The following is a 16,847-nucleotide window of genomic DNA, read 5'->3' on the forward strand; positions in this document are numbered from 1 at the left end:
TGAGAAAGACCAATATTACCATTTTGCATTGATTGACATTTTTGTGATTTCCCCTTTCCCCAAATTCAGCATTTAAAGTAATGTTCAACAATTGAGAGTTTTTGAAAAAAATTACAAAAATATCGTACATTCATAATTTCCAAAACATTTTAATGTCCCAGAATCAAATTTACTGTGCACATTGTAAACTTGAAAATAAATTGTGTCTAATAACACATGGCACAGAAAGACATCAAAAGGGCCCTTGGCCCCTTTCTGCATTTGCAAACGTGAACTATTTGGAAATGTCATTGAAGCAAATGATTTAGTAATATTGAACTAAAGTGAAATCGAAATAGCTTTGCCGGAAATTCATATATTTGGAAAAAAAATCAAAATGTTCTCCTTTTGTTCTAACAATGCAGGGTCTCCCTCGGTAGTTAGGCGAGGGGGCGGTGCCTCGGAGGCAGGGATTGTGTTGGGTAGGTGGCATGGTCAGGTCTGCTAACCCTAACCCTAACGCTAACCCTCGGAGGCAGGGATTGTGTTGGGGAGGTGGCATGGTCAGGTCTGCTAACCCTAACCCTAACGCTAACCCTCGGAGGCAGGGTTTGTGTTGGGGGAGGTGGCATGGTCAGGTCTGCTAACCCTAACCCTAACACAAACCCTAACCCTCGGAGGCAGGGTTTGTGTTGGGGAGGTGGCATGGTCAGGTCTGCTAACCCTAACCCTAATGCTAACCCTCGGAGGCAGGGTTTGTGTTGGGGAGGTGGCATGGTCAGGTCTGCTAACCCTAACCCTAACGCTAACCCTCGGAGGCAGGGTTTGTGTTGGGGAGGTGGCATGGTCAGGTCTGCGGTAATGCCTGAAGCTTGTATCTGGTGATAGCACAGCGCATACGATGCCACGTGTTAAACAACATATAAACCCGTGTGTCTCTCACATCACCAGTCGCTTGTCATCTCTAACATTTCCCAACTGGACAAAAAGCTTCATATCTTTTTCTGCCTTTTCTCTGACATTGCAGCTTCTGTTTTGATGAAAATGGGCACAACCCCATCGGGCTTAACAAATAAACCGATGCTGTTGAGCTGCGCCTGACAGACCCCAGCCAAACGTACCTGTTTAGATAAACCAACTAAAACATCAAGTCAAGAGCCCATCTGCTGTGACAACATAAGCATCTTCTCTGCAGTTTTTCCTTTTAGATTTTATTTTATTTCTTCAACTGACGTTTGGTAAATGTCTGGGGAAACCCTGCAATGCTTTTCAAAAATCTATTTTTTCTTTATTTTGTGGCGATACACAATGGAGGATAGCTTCACCAGGGGCTTCTGCTCCTTCAAGGAAGACGTTCAGCGTTATGACGCAGGCACGGTTTAGAGTTTCCGGGGCGGAGCCATGTTGGCAGCAGCCTAGCGGTTGGTTAGCTGGTTGCCAGGAGAGATTGAGCTGTATCGGTGTTGTTTTGTGTGGCGAGTAAACGGAATTAACTCGACTCGATCTCTCCGTCTCCTCATTCCTGCACTCCCACAATTTATTATATATTTTCAAAGATAAAGAAGCAACATTTCCCAAAAATTACAAAACCTTTTAATTTTCCAAATATCACCGATATAAAAAAGTCATTTCAGTAGTACATTATTAAAATTTCCCCTGAAAAAAGAAATGAAAACATGGAAAAATCATTCGAGACTAAGAAAATAAAATCAAAAATGCTATAAGATGGAATAACAATACGATTATTTGAAAATGTTTGGTTTTGTTGGTTTGTGTTTTTCTTTTAGCGCTGGATGATTTAAGGATTTAGGATTTAAAATAAAATGTTTTTTTCCCTAAAATACAATAAAATGTAAAAAAGTGAAACAGTTTATTTGAACTTTTATCCCAAGTTTTTACAATTGTATTGCATTTCATTTCATTCTTACTTGATTGTTTCCACTTCTCTTTGTTGTAGTTTCCGGAGTTTGCCAAACATCATTCCACTGCTCATTGCACTTGCACGTGAAGGATCCGACAAATGAAACCCTGACATCTTGAGATCCCATCAGCATGACAAAATGCTGAATCCATTAACCACCAGAACTACTGCTGCAACAGCCGCTCGGAGCGCTTTACAGGCGACGAAGGTCTCACGTTTGCCCGCACGCGCTCACACACAGACGGGGTGTCAACCACACAAGGTAACAACCAGGTCATAGGGGTGTTTAGGGGTAATCTTGCTCAAGAACCCCTCAACGCTTTTGCTAGGAGGAGTCAAGGATTGAACCAGCAACCCTCCAGTTGCCAGACGACCTGTCGCCCCAGTCGGTGGTTCAGCACATGGCACCACAGATCCTGGTCATCAGACTAGGTTGTGTTTCAAAACAACCGGGCCACTTTTTTTCATTGTGAGGCTATTTACTGTGAAAACTATTTAACCCCACATAACAGTTACATCTTAACCCTGATCAGTTGGGTGCTGCCGTTACCTCTGCACCCCCTCCCATGGCCATGCTGCCTACTGCCTTATTTGCACCATGTTTTATAGCCCACTTGTTTCGTTGTGTAATTATTTACTTAACTGTCTCTTTCTTGCGTCTTATTGTGAATCGTTTCCTTCTAATCGAAGTGCAAATTTTAAACAGCTTCAGTACAACTGTGCAGCGCTGTGCAAGGGACAGACAGACGGAGTTGACAGTACAACTGTGCAGCGCTGTGCAAGAGACGGACAGATGGATTTGACAGTACAACTGTGCAGCGCTGTGCAAGAGACAGACAGATGGATTTGACAGATGGATTTGACAGTACAACTGTGCAGAGCTGCGCAAGAGACAGACAGATGGAGTTGACAGTACAACTGTGCAGCGCTGTGCAAGAGACAGACCGATGGAGTTGACAGTACAACTGTGCAGAGCTGTGCAAGAGACAAACATATGGAGTTGACAGTACAGCTGTGCAGAGCTGCGCAAGAGACAGACAGATGGGGTTGACAGTACAACTGTGCAGCGCTGTGCAAGAGACAGACAGATGGATTTGACAGTACAACTGTGCAGAGCTGCGCAAGAGACAGACGGATGGAGTTGACAGTACAACTGTGCAGCGCTGTGCAAGAGACAGACCGATGGAGTTGACAGTGCAACTGTGCAGAGCTGTGCAAGAGACCGACAGATGGAGTTGACAGTAGAAACAAGGGAAAACGTCTAACACAAACAAAACTTGCCTCAACATTTATTTTTAATTAATTCCTCATCAAAAAGGCGTTGGAATGATTATAGTCAAACTGGCCAAGATGGGGTTTTCCATCACCCGATCTGGACCTGGATGGTCCGGACCTCCATGGGCTCCAGTTTGACATGGTGGCTTCTGCTGTCACTGTCCCCAGCGTCATTTCCGCTCTCATTTTCAGGGTGCATCAGGGTCAGTGTGACCCGCTGGAGGTTGTGAACAGATAGCGATGTAAACATGTTGTCCAGGTCCAACTGAGAGAGAGAGAGAAAGAGAGAGAGAGCGAGAGAGAGAGAGAGAGAGAGAGAGAGAGAGAGAGAGAGAGAGAGAGAGAGAGAGTGAGAGAGAGAGAGAGAGAGAGAGGGAGGGGGACCATATCACGGTGACAGTTAGAGCAGCAGCATAACACAACACTTGTCTTCATGCAAAATCTTGGTGTTACGTTTGATCCCAGCCTTTCCTTTGATAAGCACATTAAAGAAATCACCAAGACTGCCTTTTTTCACTTACGTAACATAGCTAAAATTCGGTCTTTTCGCTCCATGGCTGACGCAGAGATTCTAATACATGCATTTGTTTCATCCAGACTAGATTACTGTAATGTTCTGTTCTCAGGTCTGCCACATGCTGGTACTAAAAGTCTTCAGATGGTTCAGAATGCTGCTGCTAGAATCCTAACTAAAACTAGGACATTTGACCATATTACACCAATTCTTGCCTCCCTTCATTGGCTTCCTATCCATGTTAGATCAGAATACAAGGTGCTTCTGCTGACTTATAAAATCCTAAATGGGCTTGCCCCATCCTACCTGTCTGGTCTCCTTAAACCTTACATGCCATCTCGAGCACTTCGTTCTCAAAATACAGGGCTCCTGTGTGTACACCAAGTTAAAAAGAAGTCAGCTGGTGGCAGCAGGGCCTTTTCCTATCGGGCTCCGTTGTTGTGGAATAACCTGCCTGCTGCCATCAGACCATCAGAGTCTGTTTAGTCCTTTAAATCCAAACTTAAAACTCATCTTTTTGCCTTAGATTACAACTAGTTGCCTTTAAGTTGAGTGCTTCACAACCTGTACTGGATGGCGGGTTGGTTTGCTGTCTCAATGAATTGACCAACCACTGTTCTGCCGACGAGATTCGAGTCTAGATTACAGAGTATAGATTATGACTAATTGATGATTTAATTGATTATGACTAATGACTATTGCAAACTGTTCTCTTCTCTAACATGTCTTTTCTCTCTCTCTGAATTATGTCTTCTCCTTTCTCTTTTTCTGTGTTTGAATGGTGTCATGTGAGTCTCTCTTGTGTGCATGTGCAGTCGGTTCTCCTCCCAGGTCTCCGTGGTGATGGTGGTCGCCATTTGGATGCTGCCTGCCCTTCCTCTCCTCACATAAGTTTTTCTTTTACTACATGATGATGCTGGTTGCGTGGCTTGGGTCCTGGACTGTTCCGTTGGCATGTGGACACTGCTTGGCATCCTGTGCATCATGTTCTTCATACATTTTATGTCCATTATAATTCTGTTATCCTCTTTCAATGTTGTATTATGTAAATTGTGTGAACACAACACCCATTGCACGCTGTCCGTCTTGGGAGAGAGATCCCTCCTCTGTTGCTCTCCCTGAGGTTTCTGCCTATTTTTCCTCCTGTTAAAGGGTTTATTTAGGGAGTTGTTCCTTATCCGATGAGAGGGTCTAAGGACAGGATGTTGTGTTGCTGTTAAGCCCACTGAGGTAAATTTGTAATTTGTGATATTGGGCTATACAAATAAAATTGATTTGATTTGATTTGTTTTGATAAGTTGGGGAACACTTCTGCCAGGTGGAGTGACGAACCTCCTGTGGCGGTAGTGCGAAAGGTAAGACCACCCTTTCAGGGATCACCCTCTCTGGCCCCCGAGGTTCAACCGCAGGCCTCTGTTCAACCTCCGGGTTCTCTGATAGTCTCACAGGAGCTACTTCTGGACTGCATTCCAGCTCTTCTGGAGGTTCCATAGGTTGGTCTGGAGATTGGCAGGACTCCGGGTGACATGCTCGCACCTGGTCAACATGTCTCCTCATCCTCTGTCCACTGCCAAGAATCACTGTATAGGTAACAGGACCAGAAAACTACTCAACTGCAGCTGGAATCCATTTTGGTCCTAAGCTGTAATTCCTTGTGTATATAGCATCCCAAAGTGTAAATCTTCTCAGCTTGACCGTTTTGTCACGATGTTCTTTCTGTTTCAGCTGTTTCTGTTGAATTTTCAACTTTAGGTCAGGTTTTAGTAGGTCAAACGCAGATCTCAGTAGTCTGGACATCAACATTTCTGCAGGCAACAACGCTGTCATCACCTGAGGGGTGATGCGGTAGCTGAACAAGAACCTGGAAACTCTGGCCTCGATGCTATCTCCTCTCATTTTTTTCATCCCCTCTTTAAAGGTCTGCACCACCCACTTCGCTAAACCGTCAGAGGAGGGGTGGAACGGCGCTGAGGTGACATGCTGAATCCCGTTCTGTGACATAAAGTGGCTAAATTCCGCACTTATGAAGCAACTGCCGTGTCAGACACTAACATCTGTGGCAATCCATGGACTGCGAAGCACTGCCATAGCTTTTCAATTGTTGCCTGTGTTGTAGAGGCATTCAGCGGATAAACCTCTAGCCAATTCGAATGTGCATCAATTATTACCAGGAACATATTGCCCTGGAACGGCCCTGCATAGTCCACATGAATGCGGGACCATGGCAGCTCGGGCCATTCCCAGGGGTGCAATGGTGCACTAGGTGGCAATTTTCTGTTTTGCTGGCATTCCACACATATGCTGACCTCCTTTTCGATATCCTCGTCCATCCGTGGCCACCACATGTAAGACCTTGCTAAACCTTTCATACGATACATGCCCGGATGTGACTGATGGAGCATCTTCAACATAACAGACTGCCCCTGCGGAGGAATCACTGTTCTGGCTCCCCACAGGACACACCCATCTCGCATACTCAACTCCAGACGGCGGGTGTGATATGGCATGAGTTGAGGATCCTTTACCTCTTGCCAGCCATTCAAGACAACGCTGTGCACCAGGGACAGTGTGGTATCCCTCGCCGTCCACGTCCTGACTTGTGACATGTTCACCGGTACATTGTCCATATGATCCATCATCAGCTCTTGATCCTGTAGACCGTCATCCTCAACCAGCTCTGGAACCGGGAGTCTACTGAGAGCATCGGCATTACTATGATACTTGCCCGGCTTGTAGATTATCTGATACTCGTATGCTCGAAGTAGAACTGCCCATCTCTGAATTCTTGGGGAAACCATCTGGGGGACAGGTTTCATCTCATGGAATAAGGATAGTAAGGGCTTATGGTCAGTGGCGATCGTGAATCTACGACCACAGAGATATTTATGAAATCTCTGTATTCCAAAGATCACGACCAGGCCCTCTTTATCTAGCTGAGAGCACCTTTTCTCAGAAGGAGTGAGTGTCCTTGACATAAACCCTAGTGGTTTTTCTGTGCCATCGGGCATTTTGTGCAAAAGCACTGCTCCCACCCCATACGATGAGGCGTCGCATGCTAGGATCAATTCTATGTCCGCAGAGTAATGGACTAGCACGCTTGCTGATTGGAGAAGCTCTTTTGACTTTTGGAAAGCTTCATCTTGCTTTGTAGTCCATTCCCATTTTTCATCTTTCCGGAGGAGCTGGTGCATCGGCGCATGCAGCGTGGAGAGGTTTGGAAGGAAACGGTTATAGTAGTTAAGTAAACCAAGATATGCCTTGAGCTCTGTGACACTGGACGGGGACGAAGCGTCCACAATGGCTTTAACCTTCGACTCCATGGGATGTGAACCCTGTGCGTCTACTTTATGTCCCAGATAGTACATCTCATTTTCCAGCAGTTGGCACTTGCTTCATTTTAGCCATAACCCAGCCTCCTCCAGCCTACTAAGCACTTCATTCAGGTTTCGCAAATGTTCTTCCTTGCTAGCCACGCTGACGAGAATGTCGTGTAAGTATACTGCGACCATGGGTATGTCCTGTAGAAGACCCTCCGTTGTTCTCTGAAACACGGCCGGCGCCGACGATACCCCAAAGGGTAGGCGGTTGTAAGTAAAAACGCCTTTGTGAGTATTCACCATGAGGTACTTTTTAGACTCGTCATCCATGAGAATTTGAGCATATGCATGGCTCATGTCTAATTTAGAAAATTACTGCCCCCCCGACAAGGCCGCAAACAGACGCTGGAATAGGATACTGCTCTAGCGGAGAGACACGATTGACAGTTAGCTTTTAGCCTCCACAGAGCCTAATTGAGCCATCCGGTTTCAAAATTGGAACCAGGTGTCACGCCCACTGTGAGTGTTTGACTGCTACTGCCACCTAGTGGACATACAGGTAAGTGGATCTAGTTTATTACACAAGTTACTACAGGCTTTTTAGCCCATTCCTCCATATGGAAGAGCTTCAACTCTGGGATGTTGGTAGGTTTCCTCATATGAACTGCTCGCTTCAGGTCCTTCCACAACATTTTGATTGGATTATGGTCAGGACGTTGACTTGGCCATTCCTAAACATTAACTTTATTCTTTAAAATCTTTATTTGGGAGGACGACTTGTGTGCTTAGGGTCGTTGTCTTGCTGTATGACCACTGTTCTTTTGAGATTCAGTTCACGGACAGATGTCCTGACATTTTCCTTAAGAATTCAGAATTCATTGTTCCATCAATGATGGCAAGCTGTCCTGGCCCAGATGCAGCAAAACAGGCCCAAACCACGATACTACCACCACCGTGTTTCACAGATGGGATAAGGTTCTTATGCCGGAATGCAGTGTTTCCCTTTCTCTAAACATAACGCTTCCCTTATAAACCAAAAAGTTCTATTTTGGTCTCATCCGTCCACAAAATATTTTTCCAATAGCTTTCTAGCTTCTCCACGTGATCTTTAGCAAACTGCAGACGGGCAGCAATGCTCTTTTTAGAGAGCAGTGGCTTTCTCCTTGCAACACTGCCATGCACACCATTGTTGTTCAGTGTTCTCCTGATGGTGGACTCATGAACATTAACATTAGCCAATGTGAGAGAGGCCTTTAGTTGCTTAGAAGTTATCCTGTGTTCCTTTGTGACTTGGCCGACTATTACACACCTTGCTCTTGGAGTGATCTGTGATGGTCGACCACTCCTGGGGAGGGTAACAATGGTCTTGAATTTCCTCCATTTGTACACAATCTGTCTGAGTGTGGCTCGGTGGAGTCCAAACTCTTTAGAGATGGGTTTGTAACCTTTTCCAGCCTGATGAGCATCAACAACACTTTTTCTGAGATCCTCAGAAATCTCCTTTGTTCTTGTCATGATACACTTCCACAAACATGTGTTGTGAAGGTCAGACTTTGATAGATTGCTGTTCTTTAAATTAAACAGGGCACCTCCCTCACACCTGATTGTCACCCCATTGATTGAAAACACATTACTCTAATTTCACCTTCAAATTAACTGCTAATCCGAGAGGTTCACATACTTTTGCCACGCACAGATATGTAATATTGGATCATTTCCCTCAATAGATAAATGACCAAGTATAATTTTTTTTATCTCATTTGTTTAATTGGGTTGTCTTTATCTACTTTTAGGACTTGTGTGAAAATCTGATGATGTTTTAGATCATATTTATGCCGAAATATAGAACATTCTAAAGGGTTCACAAACTTTCAAGCACCACTGTAGGCTTGGGTGCTGGTGCTGGGCAGTCATGGGTTGTGTGACCAAGCTCATCACATTGGTAGCAGCAGTTGGTAGCCGTAGTGGTCGTCGTCGGGGCCGAAGTTTTGGTGGCGGAGCTTGGTGGACAGACTCCATGTCGTCGTCCTCCAGCTCACTGCCATCACAGTCTGCTGTTCTGACAGATGGGCAAGATGACGTCCTCAGTGGGGTGGCTCGGTTGTAGATGATTACCTCGGCCCACTCTGCCTCCTGTAGTACCTCACTCAGCGACCAGGGTGCAGCGAGTCGCACATGCTGGTGTAGGCAATGCGGTGCGAGCACTCACTGGAAGGTGTGCAGGGCAAGGTCCTCCTGGTCCGCTGCGCTGAACTGTGGGTAGCTGCATTGAACGTGGAGCTGCACATCTGCTCGAAGTGTACACAGTCTCTCTCCTTCCTGCCGATATTAGCTAACTAGCTGCTCCTTGCCCTCATCCGTGAAGACACGCTGCCCGAAACGTCTCTCTAGTGCTGTGGTGAAGACCAGGAAGTTGCTCTGCTCCACTATCATGAGGTCAAGCAGTATCTGCAATGCTTTCCCTTCCAGTGCGAGAGCCAGGTGAATGGCAGGCTCCTCGTTTCCCCATCGGTTGTACCGTGCTGCAAGCTGCACCTGGGTGAGATAGGGCTCCCATGGCGTCTCACCACCATACCTCGGCAACATAGCAGGGGTTCAGTGGACGGCCATAGTTGACAGAGCATCGGGTGGAGGGGTCGTTGGTGGTATCGCCGGTGCAGGGGTCACATCAACTGTGGTTGGTCCGGTCAGTGGAAGTATTTCCGTGGCTGTGGGTAAGGACAGGCCCATCTGGATGCTGCTTTGGATGGTTGTTGGATGATCAACGGCAGCTGATGGCATTGCAGTGTCCCCTCTGACCACTGCGGGGCGACTGTTCTCAGGTCGGTGCCTATTTTGTGCCGGAAACTGTCGGGGTGCACTGTCGCATCAAGCTGGACTGGCCACACTGTCAGCTGGAACATGTCTCATATGGTTTCTTTTATCTCATGATGCTGTCGATTAACTTGCTCCATCCCACTTCTGACACCAATGTGGCGAACTGCACTGACCACAGATGAGCTTTCTTTTTAATGTCCAACCTGTGTCCCATACGCTGCGCGACCAACAAGAGTGGCTTTTATTTTTACAGCACTTACCATGTGCAGAATATCAACATTACAATGCCTCCCCCCCCCAAGGTCACAAGAGGCGACGTTATTCTAAGTCATGGTCCTATAGTTTCAACCCAGTGTGCATTTTAACTTCTGGAGTGATTCTGAATTGCTGGTTCATCTAGAATAGCACTTATTGTATTCACTCATTAAAAAAAAGAAATCTTGTGCTTTTACTTAAGCACTGGTTTTGCTCTTAGATGCTTGTTTAGATGCAGTAATGACCTCTGATGACTAGTAGTTCTCCTGATTTCCTACGTTAAATGCACTTACTCTAAGTCACTTTGGATAAAAGCGTCGGCTAAATGACTGTAATGTAATACACAGCCAGTCAGCAGTAAACAGTCTTCTATTTAGTCTGAGTCACCCAACCCCCCCCCCCCAAAAACCCCCCAAAAAAACAAAACAATACATCCCAGAATGAGCAGAAAATTTGCACACATAAAAATACAACATGAATCTTAACAATTCCCAACCCCATAATCCTTTGTGCAGAACAAAGTGCTATACCGCAGCCCATCCCCTTTGGTTGCTACAATATTGTAGTGTTTCACTAACAAAGCGGAGAAAAGAGTGATTTCTCAAATCGATCGGTTTATTAACCCACTCAAGACAGCACCAACAGAAGCACACATACATGCAGCAATGTCTCAGTCAAGTACCCAGCGGGCAGCCCGCCCCCTTCTGCTCCACCAACCATAGGCATGCACAATAACCAAAGTAACATGCATCCCCGTTATTGGCAGAGAGCAGGGGAAATGATAGACTGACCCCGCTAATCCAGAACCCCCAACTGTACAGGGTCGCTTCATAACTACATCACCACAAAATTCCTCGCCCTCGAGGAACAGAGTTACCTCTCAAGATTCAACAATATCTTAATTCCTTCAAGAGAAAATTAAAGGGCAGAAGTTAAAATACAACCACATTTAAATCCACATGATGCAGTGAGAAAAATGCATTAAACCAAACTACTGGGGCAACTATACAACTGCCTGCTGCTTGAACTCCCTTTTTTTTACATAACAAATAACCAAAGTCCACCACAGTCCAGTCCCATTATCCCAAACTTTTTTTTTCTAAGCTAGGAATATCCGGGTAGACCAGGGCCCATTCTTGCCCGCTCCAGGAACCACGGGTCTCACTACCAACTATTTCTTATCCTCAAAGGGGTCAAATAAAGTCTCTGAAGTTACTTGGAGGCATCCTTTGCCTTCGTGGATGCACAGCCTGGGGGGCTGGAACAGGGAAGGAAGACTCAGCCACTGGAGGGGGGACAGAGCAAGAGGAGGTGGGTGACTCAGTCACTAGCAGGCAGCTACCACTCTGTGAGTCCAGGGACCAGGACAAGAGTGCCGGGGGAAAAGACGAGAAGGCTGGGGACACCATCACTGGAGCCCCTTGCGTTGTCAAAGGGAGGATGGCAGGGGAGTGAGCAGGCTGTGAGAGGGGAGGCTGGGGTGGTGATACCAGTGTCTCCGATGCATGTCAGGAAGATCCCCCTCTGTAAGGGGCCAGTCTGTCACTATGGAGTGCCACTTTCCTCCCCTTCGAAGGCACATGCGCCCTGTAAACAACCTCCCCCAACCTCCCCAGTACTCTGCAAGGACCCGTCCACTGCTTAGGGCACACTTTTTTTTCCCCCACTGAGGGCTGTAGACCCAGATCAGCTCTCTAGTCAAAAAGTGCCTCCTTTGTGCCCTCACATTATAGTTCTGTTTTTGCCTCACATCGGCACTCTGCTGCTGCCCCCGGGAAAAAACCGTGGGCTGACTCGAGGTGGTTCTGAAGCCTGCTGATATACTCAAGACCTGGGGAAATGTTTGGGGAATCTGGTGGCTGACCAAACGCCAACTCTGTTAGGATGCAGAACTCTCTCTCCAGCATGAGAAGGACAGGCGTGCAGGATGCGGTCTCCAGAATCACAGAGTGACACGCCATGAGCACCAAGGGTAGATGACCATTCCAGTCCTGCTGGTGCTGCGAAGTGAGGATGGCCAGCTGCTGGCCCAAGCAGAGATGGAATCTTTCCACCAAGTCATCATTCTGGGGCTGCAAGGGGGTGGTTTCAATCTTGTGTATGCCCAGATGCTCACACATGGAGGCAAACACCTGGGACTCAAAATTCCGCCCCTGGTCACTATGTATGGCATTCAACACTCCAAAAAAGCTGAACCTGCCCTCCACCAGGGCATCTATGATTGTCTCTGCCTCCTGGTCTTGGAGGGCTTACACCTCTAGCCATTTTATGACATAGTCTATGGTGGAAAGAACATAGCGGTTACCCCTGTCTGAGTGAGGCAGCAGACCCACTACATTCACTGTCACTCTTTTCATCAGGGCCCCCACTGGAAACTGTTGGAGTGAAGTATAGGAACGCCAAGGGGATCCTTACCTGAAATAAAGTACAGTGGTCAGAGAGGTTGCAAAAATCCTCAATGTACCTCATGCACTGACCCCAGTAGAAACCCTGGTGGAGGCGGTGCAGTGTCTTGGTAACTCCAAAATGCCCAGACCCTGCAGCACCATGCCTGGCTTTATGCACTGCCTCCGGTAGGCCCTTGGGAACCACCACCTACCACCTCTCCTCCCCTGTTTCTGGCTCATTCCACACCCACTGTAGTATACCTTGACACAGTCGCAGAGCCCCAAACTGTAACCACAGCCCCTTGGCTGCTATGGGGAACATTTCCACCTCTTCCCACAGAGGCTGAGTCTGTGCCTCCACCCACTGACATACAGGCTGAAGGTCAGCATCTCGCTCATGCTGCTGTCTGCATTCTGTCATGTCCACTGTCTGCAGCGCCCAGCAGATAAACTCCTCCACCTGTTGCACTGCAGCACAGCCTTCCTCCTCCTCAAACAGATCGCTCTCATGGGCCTCTCTCTGCTTGCACTAGTGGCACCTGTTTGTGGCACACGGGTGGTGTGAGAGGGCATCTACATTGGTGTAGCATGTCCTGGCCCTATGCTTCACATTGAAGTTGAAAGCCTGGAGCTCCTCGAACCACCTAGCAACCTGTCCCTCTGCCTCCTTGAATGTCATGAGCCACCGAAGAGCAGAGAAGTCAGTCCTTACAGTGAAGTGCAGGCCACACAGTTAGTATATGAAGTGCCTGATTGACAGCAGCACTGCCAAGAGAGCTCCCTGTGGGTGACGCAGTAGCACAGTTCAGTCTTCTCGAATGACTGGCTGAAGTATGCCAAAACTCACTCCCCTCGGGCCCCAACTGAGAAGGCACACCTCCTACATCCATGCCGCTAGTGTCTGTGTCTAGGCTGAACGGTAGGGTGTGGTCAGCTGGAGCAAGCACCAGGACCTCGGTCAGGGCACACTGAAGATTGCTCAATGCCCCCTGACATTGCTCGGTCCACACAAAGTCTCCATTTTTCTGCAGCAGCTGAAACAGGGGTGACGCAGTGCAGGAAACCTCCGGTAGTACGAAGCCAGACCTAAGAAGTTCTTCAGTTTTTTCTAGTTGGTGAGGGTGGGCCAGTCTGCGACAGCCTGAAGGTTCTCCTCCATGGTTCCAATTCCCCCCCCCCACCCTGTGCCCCAAAAAGGATACCTCTCTTTGCATAAAGTGACTCTTCTCAGAGTGCAGGTTTACGCTAGCTGCTCTGATTATTCTGACCCTTTCCAGTACCAGCTGCAGGGATCCCAAGGAAGCCTTGAATGAGCTGCCATGCACCAGATCCTCCTCGTCAAGTTAATTCAGGCACTGCTGTTGGGGAACACCAGCCAGTACCTTGTCCATCGATCTTGCGAAGGTGGCAGAGGCATTACAAAGTCCAAAGTTGAGGATCTTGAACTGCAACAACCCCCACCTACTGCAGAAGGCCCTCCTGGGTCTGGCCTCTGGAGTGAGAGATACCTGGTAATACCCACTGTGGAGGTCCAAGGAGGAGAACCAGCAGGACCCAAAGACCAGGTCCAGAGACTCGTTGATGCGAGGCAGGGGGTATCAATTTTTTTTGGTTTCCCCATTAACTAGCCTGTAGTCTGAGCAGAGCCGCCAGCCACCTTTCTTCTTGGGGACCATGACGACTGCTATTGCCCAGGTGCTGCCAAAAGGCTCGATGATATCTGCCTGCAGCATTGTCAACACGGCTTGATCACAAGCCCTCTGAGAAGCCAAAGGGAGGTAACGAGGGTGACACTTGATAGCCTGTGCTTCCCCATATGAATCTCATGCTGTACTAGGTGAGTCCTCTTTAGCTCCTCCTCACTCATGGCAAAACTGACATGGAAGTCCAGCAGCAGCTCCCACAGCTGCTAATGCTGCTGAGGGTCCAGGCTGCACCAGTTCTCCCTCCTTACCTCCCTTACTGCACACAGTGCCCCTTCTCCCCCGTCTGGGGCATCAAGGATGGGGCTGGAGCTGACTGTCTCATGCTGGGTGGTGAAGCGGGGAGTTACACTAGTCGGATTGAACAGGGGGAAAGGACATGGGGGGGCCTGAAAATAGTCTCTAATGAATTAACAGCTGGCATTAAAAGTCTGACAGGCGGCATGGTAGGGTTGTCAATGAGGGCCATAGTGACAGCAGGCCCCCCTTTGAAGCGCACCAATCCTCCAGCTGGCAGCCCATAGCCCTAAAAAAATACAAACCCAGTATGCACAACTCCTGCACCACAGCCATCTACACTGAGTGATGGACTGACCCCCGCCCCACCATCACAGTCAATATGCCTTTGCCTTTCAGAGGTGCTAGCCCACCTATGACTGTGTACAGTCACACAGTGGTGGGCGCAAACTGTGTCCCTCCAAGCACCACATCCAGCTTTATCAAAGTCACTGATGACCATTTGTCCACTAGAGCAGAGCAAGGCCCCCCTTCCAATGTGACAGGGACATAACAAGTGTTCCCAACATAGGTACGCCCCACCATCACGACAGGCTCCAGACATGTGTTATCATCTGCTTCTGGGGGGAGTGGAGCCTGGCTCCCCCGGCTATGCTGTTGGACCCTTCCTGCCGACAGGGAGGCTTGAAAAAACAGGGTTGGAGTTGGGATTGGGACCGGGGTTGGTATATCTCTCTCTACATGGGTCCTAGCTGCTTCCCTGAGCCCTGGCTTACTTGGGGAACTACCTTACAAAATGCACTGGTTGACCACACCCCCAGCAGACCCAAGGACCCGGGCACGGCCTGCATGCTGTATGCAGCGATACAGCCCTTATCAGTTCAGTCACTTTAGCCACCCATGCTGGCCTCTCTCCTCTGCAGAGCTCTCCACTGCAGCCCTCACCACAGGTAGGCTCTCCTTGTGACAGTTCACAGCAGCCCCACCCCACACATACTCCCTCTTTACAGCCATCCCCAAGGCCGCCTGCTAAGTCTGTGGATGCTGCGGCTGTACCTGGACATTGGGGAAGAGGGCTCTGATGAACTGGTCCCGTGACGGCTCACTGTGTAGCTCTGGGGGCATATGTGATCTCTATGTCATCGGCAAACAGCTGCAGCAGCTCCACAGATTTTCTGCATTGATTACTGAGTTCATTACGCAGGAGCTCAGGCTGTAAATACTGTCCTAACTGCTTGTGCAGGTCTCCCACTAAAGCCCCATAACTACTTCTGCTCTCTGAGCTAAGCAGCAGAAGACACGACAGAGCATCGTCCAAGAGGCACAAAGTCAGCCAGTGTGTGTGTGTGTGTGTGTGTGTGTGTGTGTGTGTGTGTGTGTGTGTGTGTGTTTGTGTGTGTGTGTGTGTGTGTGTGTGTGTGTGTGTGTGTGTGTGTGTGTATGTGTGTGCATTACCTCTCCGTGCGTTGTACCACAGTGAAGGTGTGCGGGTGTGTTCAAAACATCACAGTCGAATCCTTTCCTGTGCAGGATGAGAGCTGATTGGTCAGAAGGTCCAGCGCCCTCCTGATTGGCAGACAGAGAGACCAACAGATGAAGAGTCAAGCAGAAACTAAAAGTCTACATAGATGACTCACACTTTCGAAGTTCGTGTTCAGGTTAACAAGCTAACTTACTGCTTTGTACCCAGTCAGCTTATCAACTAGCAAACTTAACCCACAAAAGGCCAAGTAACTGACTAGTCGTTTGCTGTCTGTTGTGTATAGCTAGTACATGTCTTCTCGGCGTCTTTTATTCGTTGTGTGTCCTTTCCTTCAGTAGTGCAGGTACTGTTTGTCTGTAAATGTTATATCGGTGATTTATTTTGTCATTGAATGTGATATATCTTAATGTACGCGTTTATCTTTCTGCCCAGGCATGAGCCTTTCTGACGAATTCTGGCACACTTACAGCACTTTCAAGTTCAAGTTTAAATGATGTATTTAGAATACCATGAAATCCCTGTGCTCTGGCTCTCTCTACTTTACCATGCGGGACATGCAGACTAAGGACACAAGAACAAACCATCACCAAAAAAACAAAAAACAGACTATGTACACAATGAATTCATACATTATATACACAACATCCAATACACAATAACACAACGATGTAAGGTGCATATAGGTGCATCAGCTGTTCAGCAACCTGATTGCCTGTGGAAAGCAGCTATTCCTGGTTTCCGGTGGTGTCTGGACACTGCTTGGCATCTCCTCATCATATTCTTCATATATTTTATAATTCCATTATAATTGTGTTATCCTCTTTCAATGTTGTATTGTGTAAATTGTGTAAACACAACATCATTGCATTGTCCGTCTTGGGAGAGAGATCCTCCTCTCTTGCTCTCCCTGAGGTTTATTCCCATTTTTTCTCCCTGTTAAAGGGTTTTTAGGGAGTTGT

At 47.7% G+C, this 16,847-nt stretch overlaps 1 protein-coding gene across 3 annotated transcripts in view; it reads right to left on the reverse strand.

Moving 5' to 3' along the window:
* Nucleotides 1-1,497: 1,497 nt before the first annotated feature.
* Nucleotides 1,498-16,847, reverse strand: part of man2a1 (mannosidase, alpha, class 2A, member 1) — a 197,357-nt gene continuing 182,007 nt past the window's right edge. For all 3 annotated transcript variants that reach the window (XM_056290632.1, XM_056290633.1, XM_056290631.1), the window contains 2 exons: nt 15,861-15,971; nt 1,498-3,440 (listed from right to left, as the gene is read on the reverse strand). In XM_056290632.1, the coding sequence (XP_056146607.1) occupies nt 3,264-3,440; nt 15,861-15,971 (288 nt within the window). In that variant the 3' untranslated portion in view covers nt 1,498-3,263. The remainder of the gene's footprint in view (nt 3,441-15,860; nt 15,972-16,847) is intronic.

Source organism: Lampris incognitus, chromosome 12 (genome assembly GCF_029633865.1).
Source record: "Lampris incognitus isolate fLamInc1 chromosome 12, fLamInc1.hap2, whole genome shotgun sequence".
Taxonomy (NCBI): domain Eukaryota; kingdom Metazoa; phylum Chordata; class Actinopteri; order Lampriformes; family Lampridae; genus Lampris; species Lampris incognitus.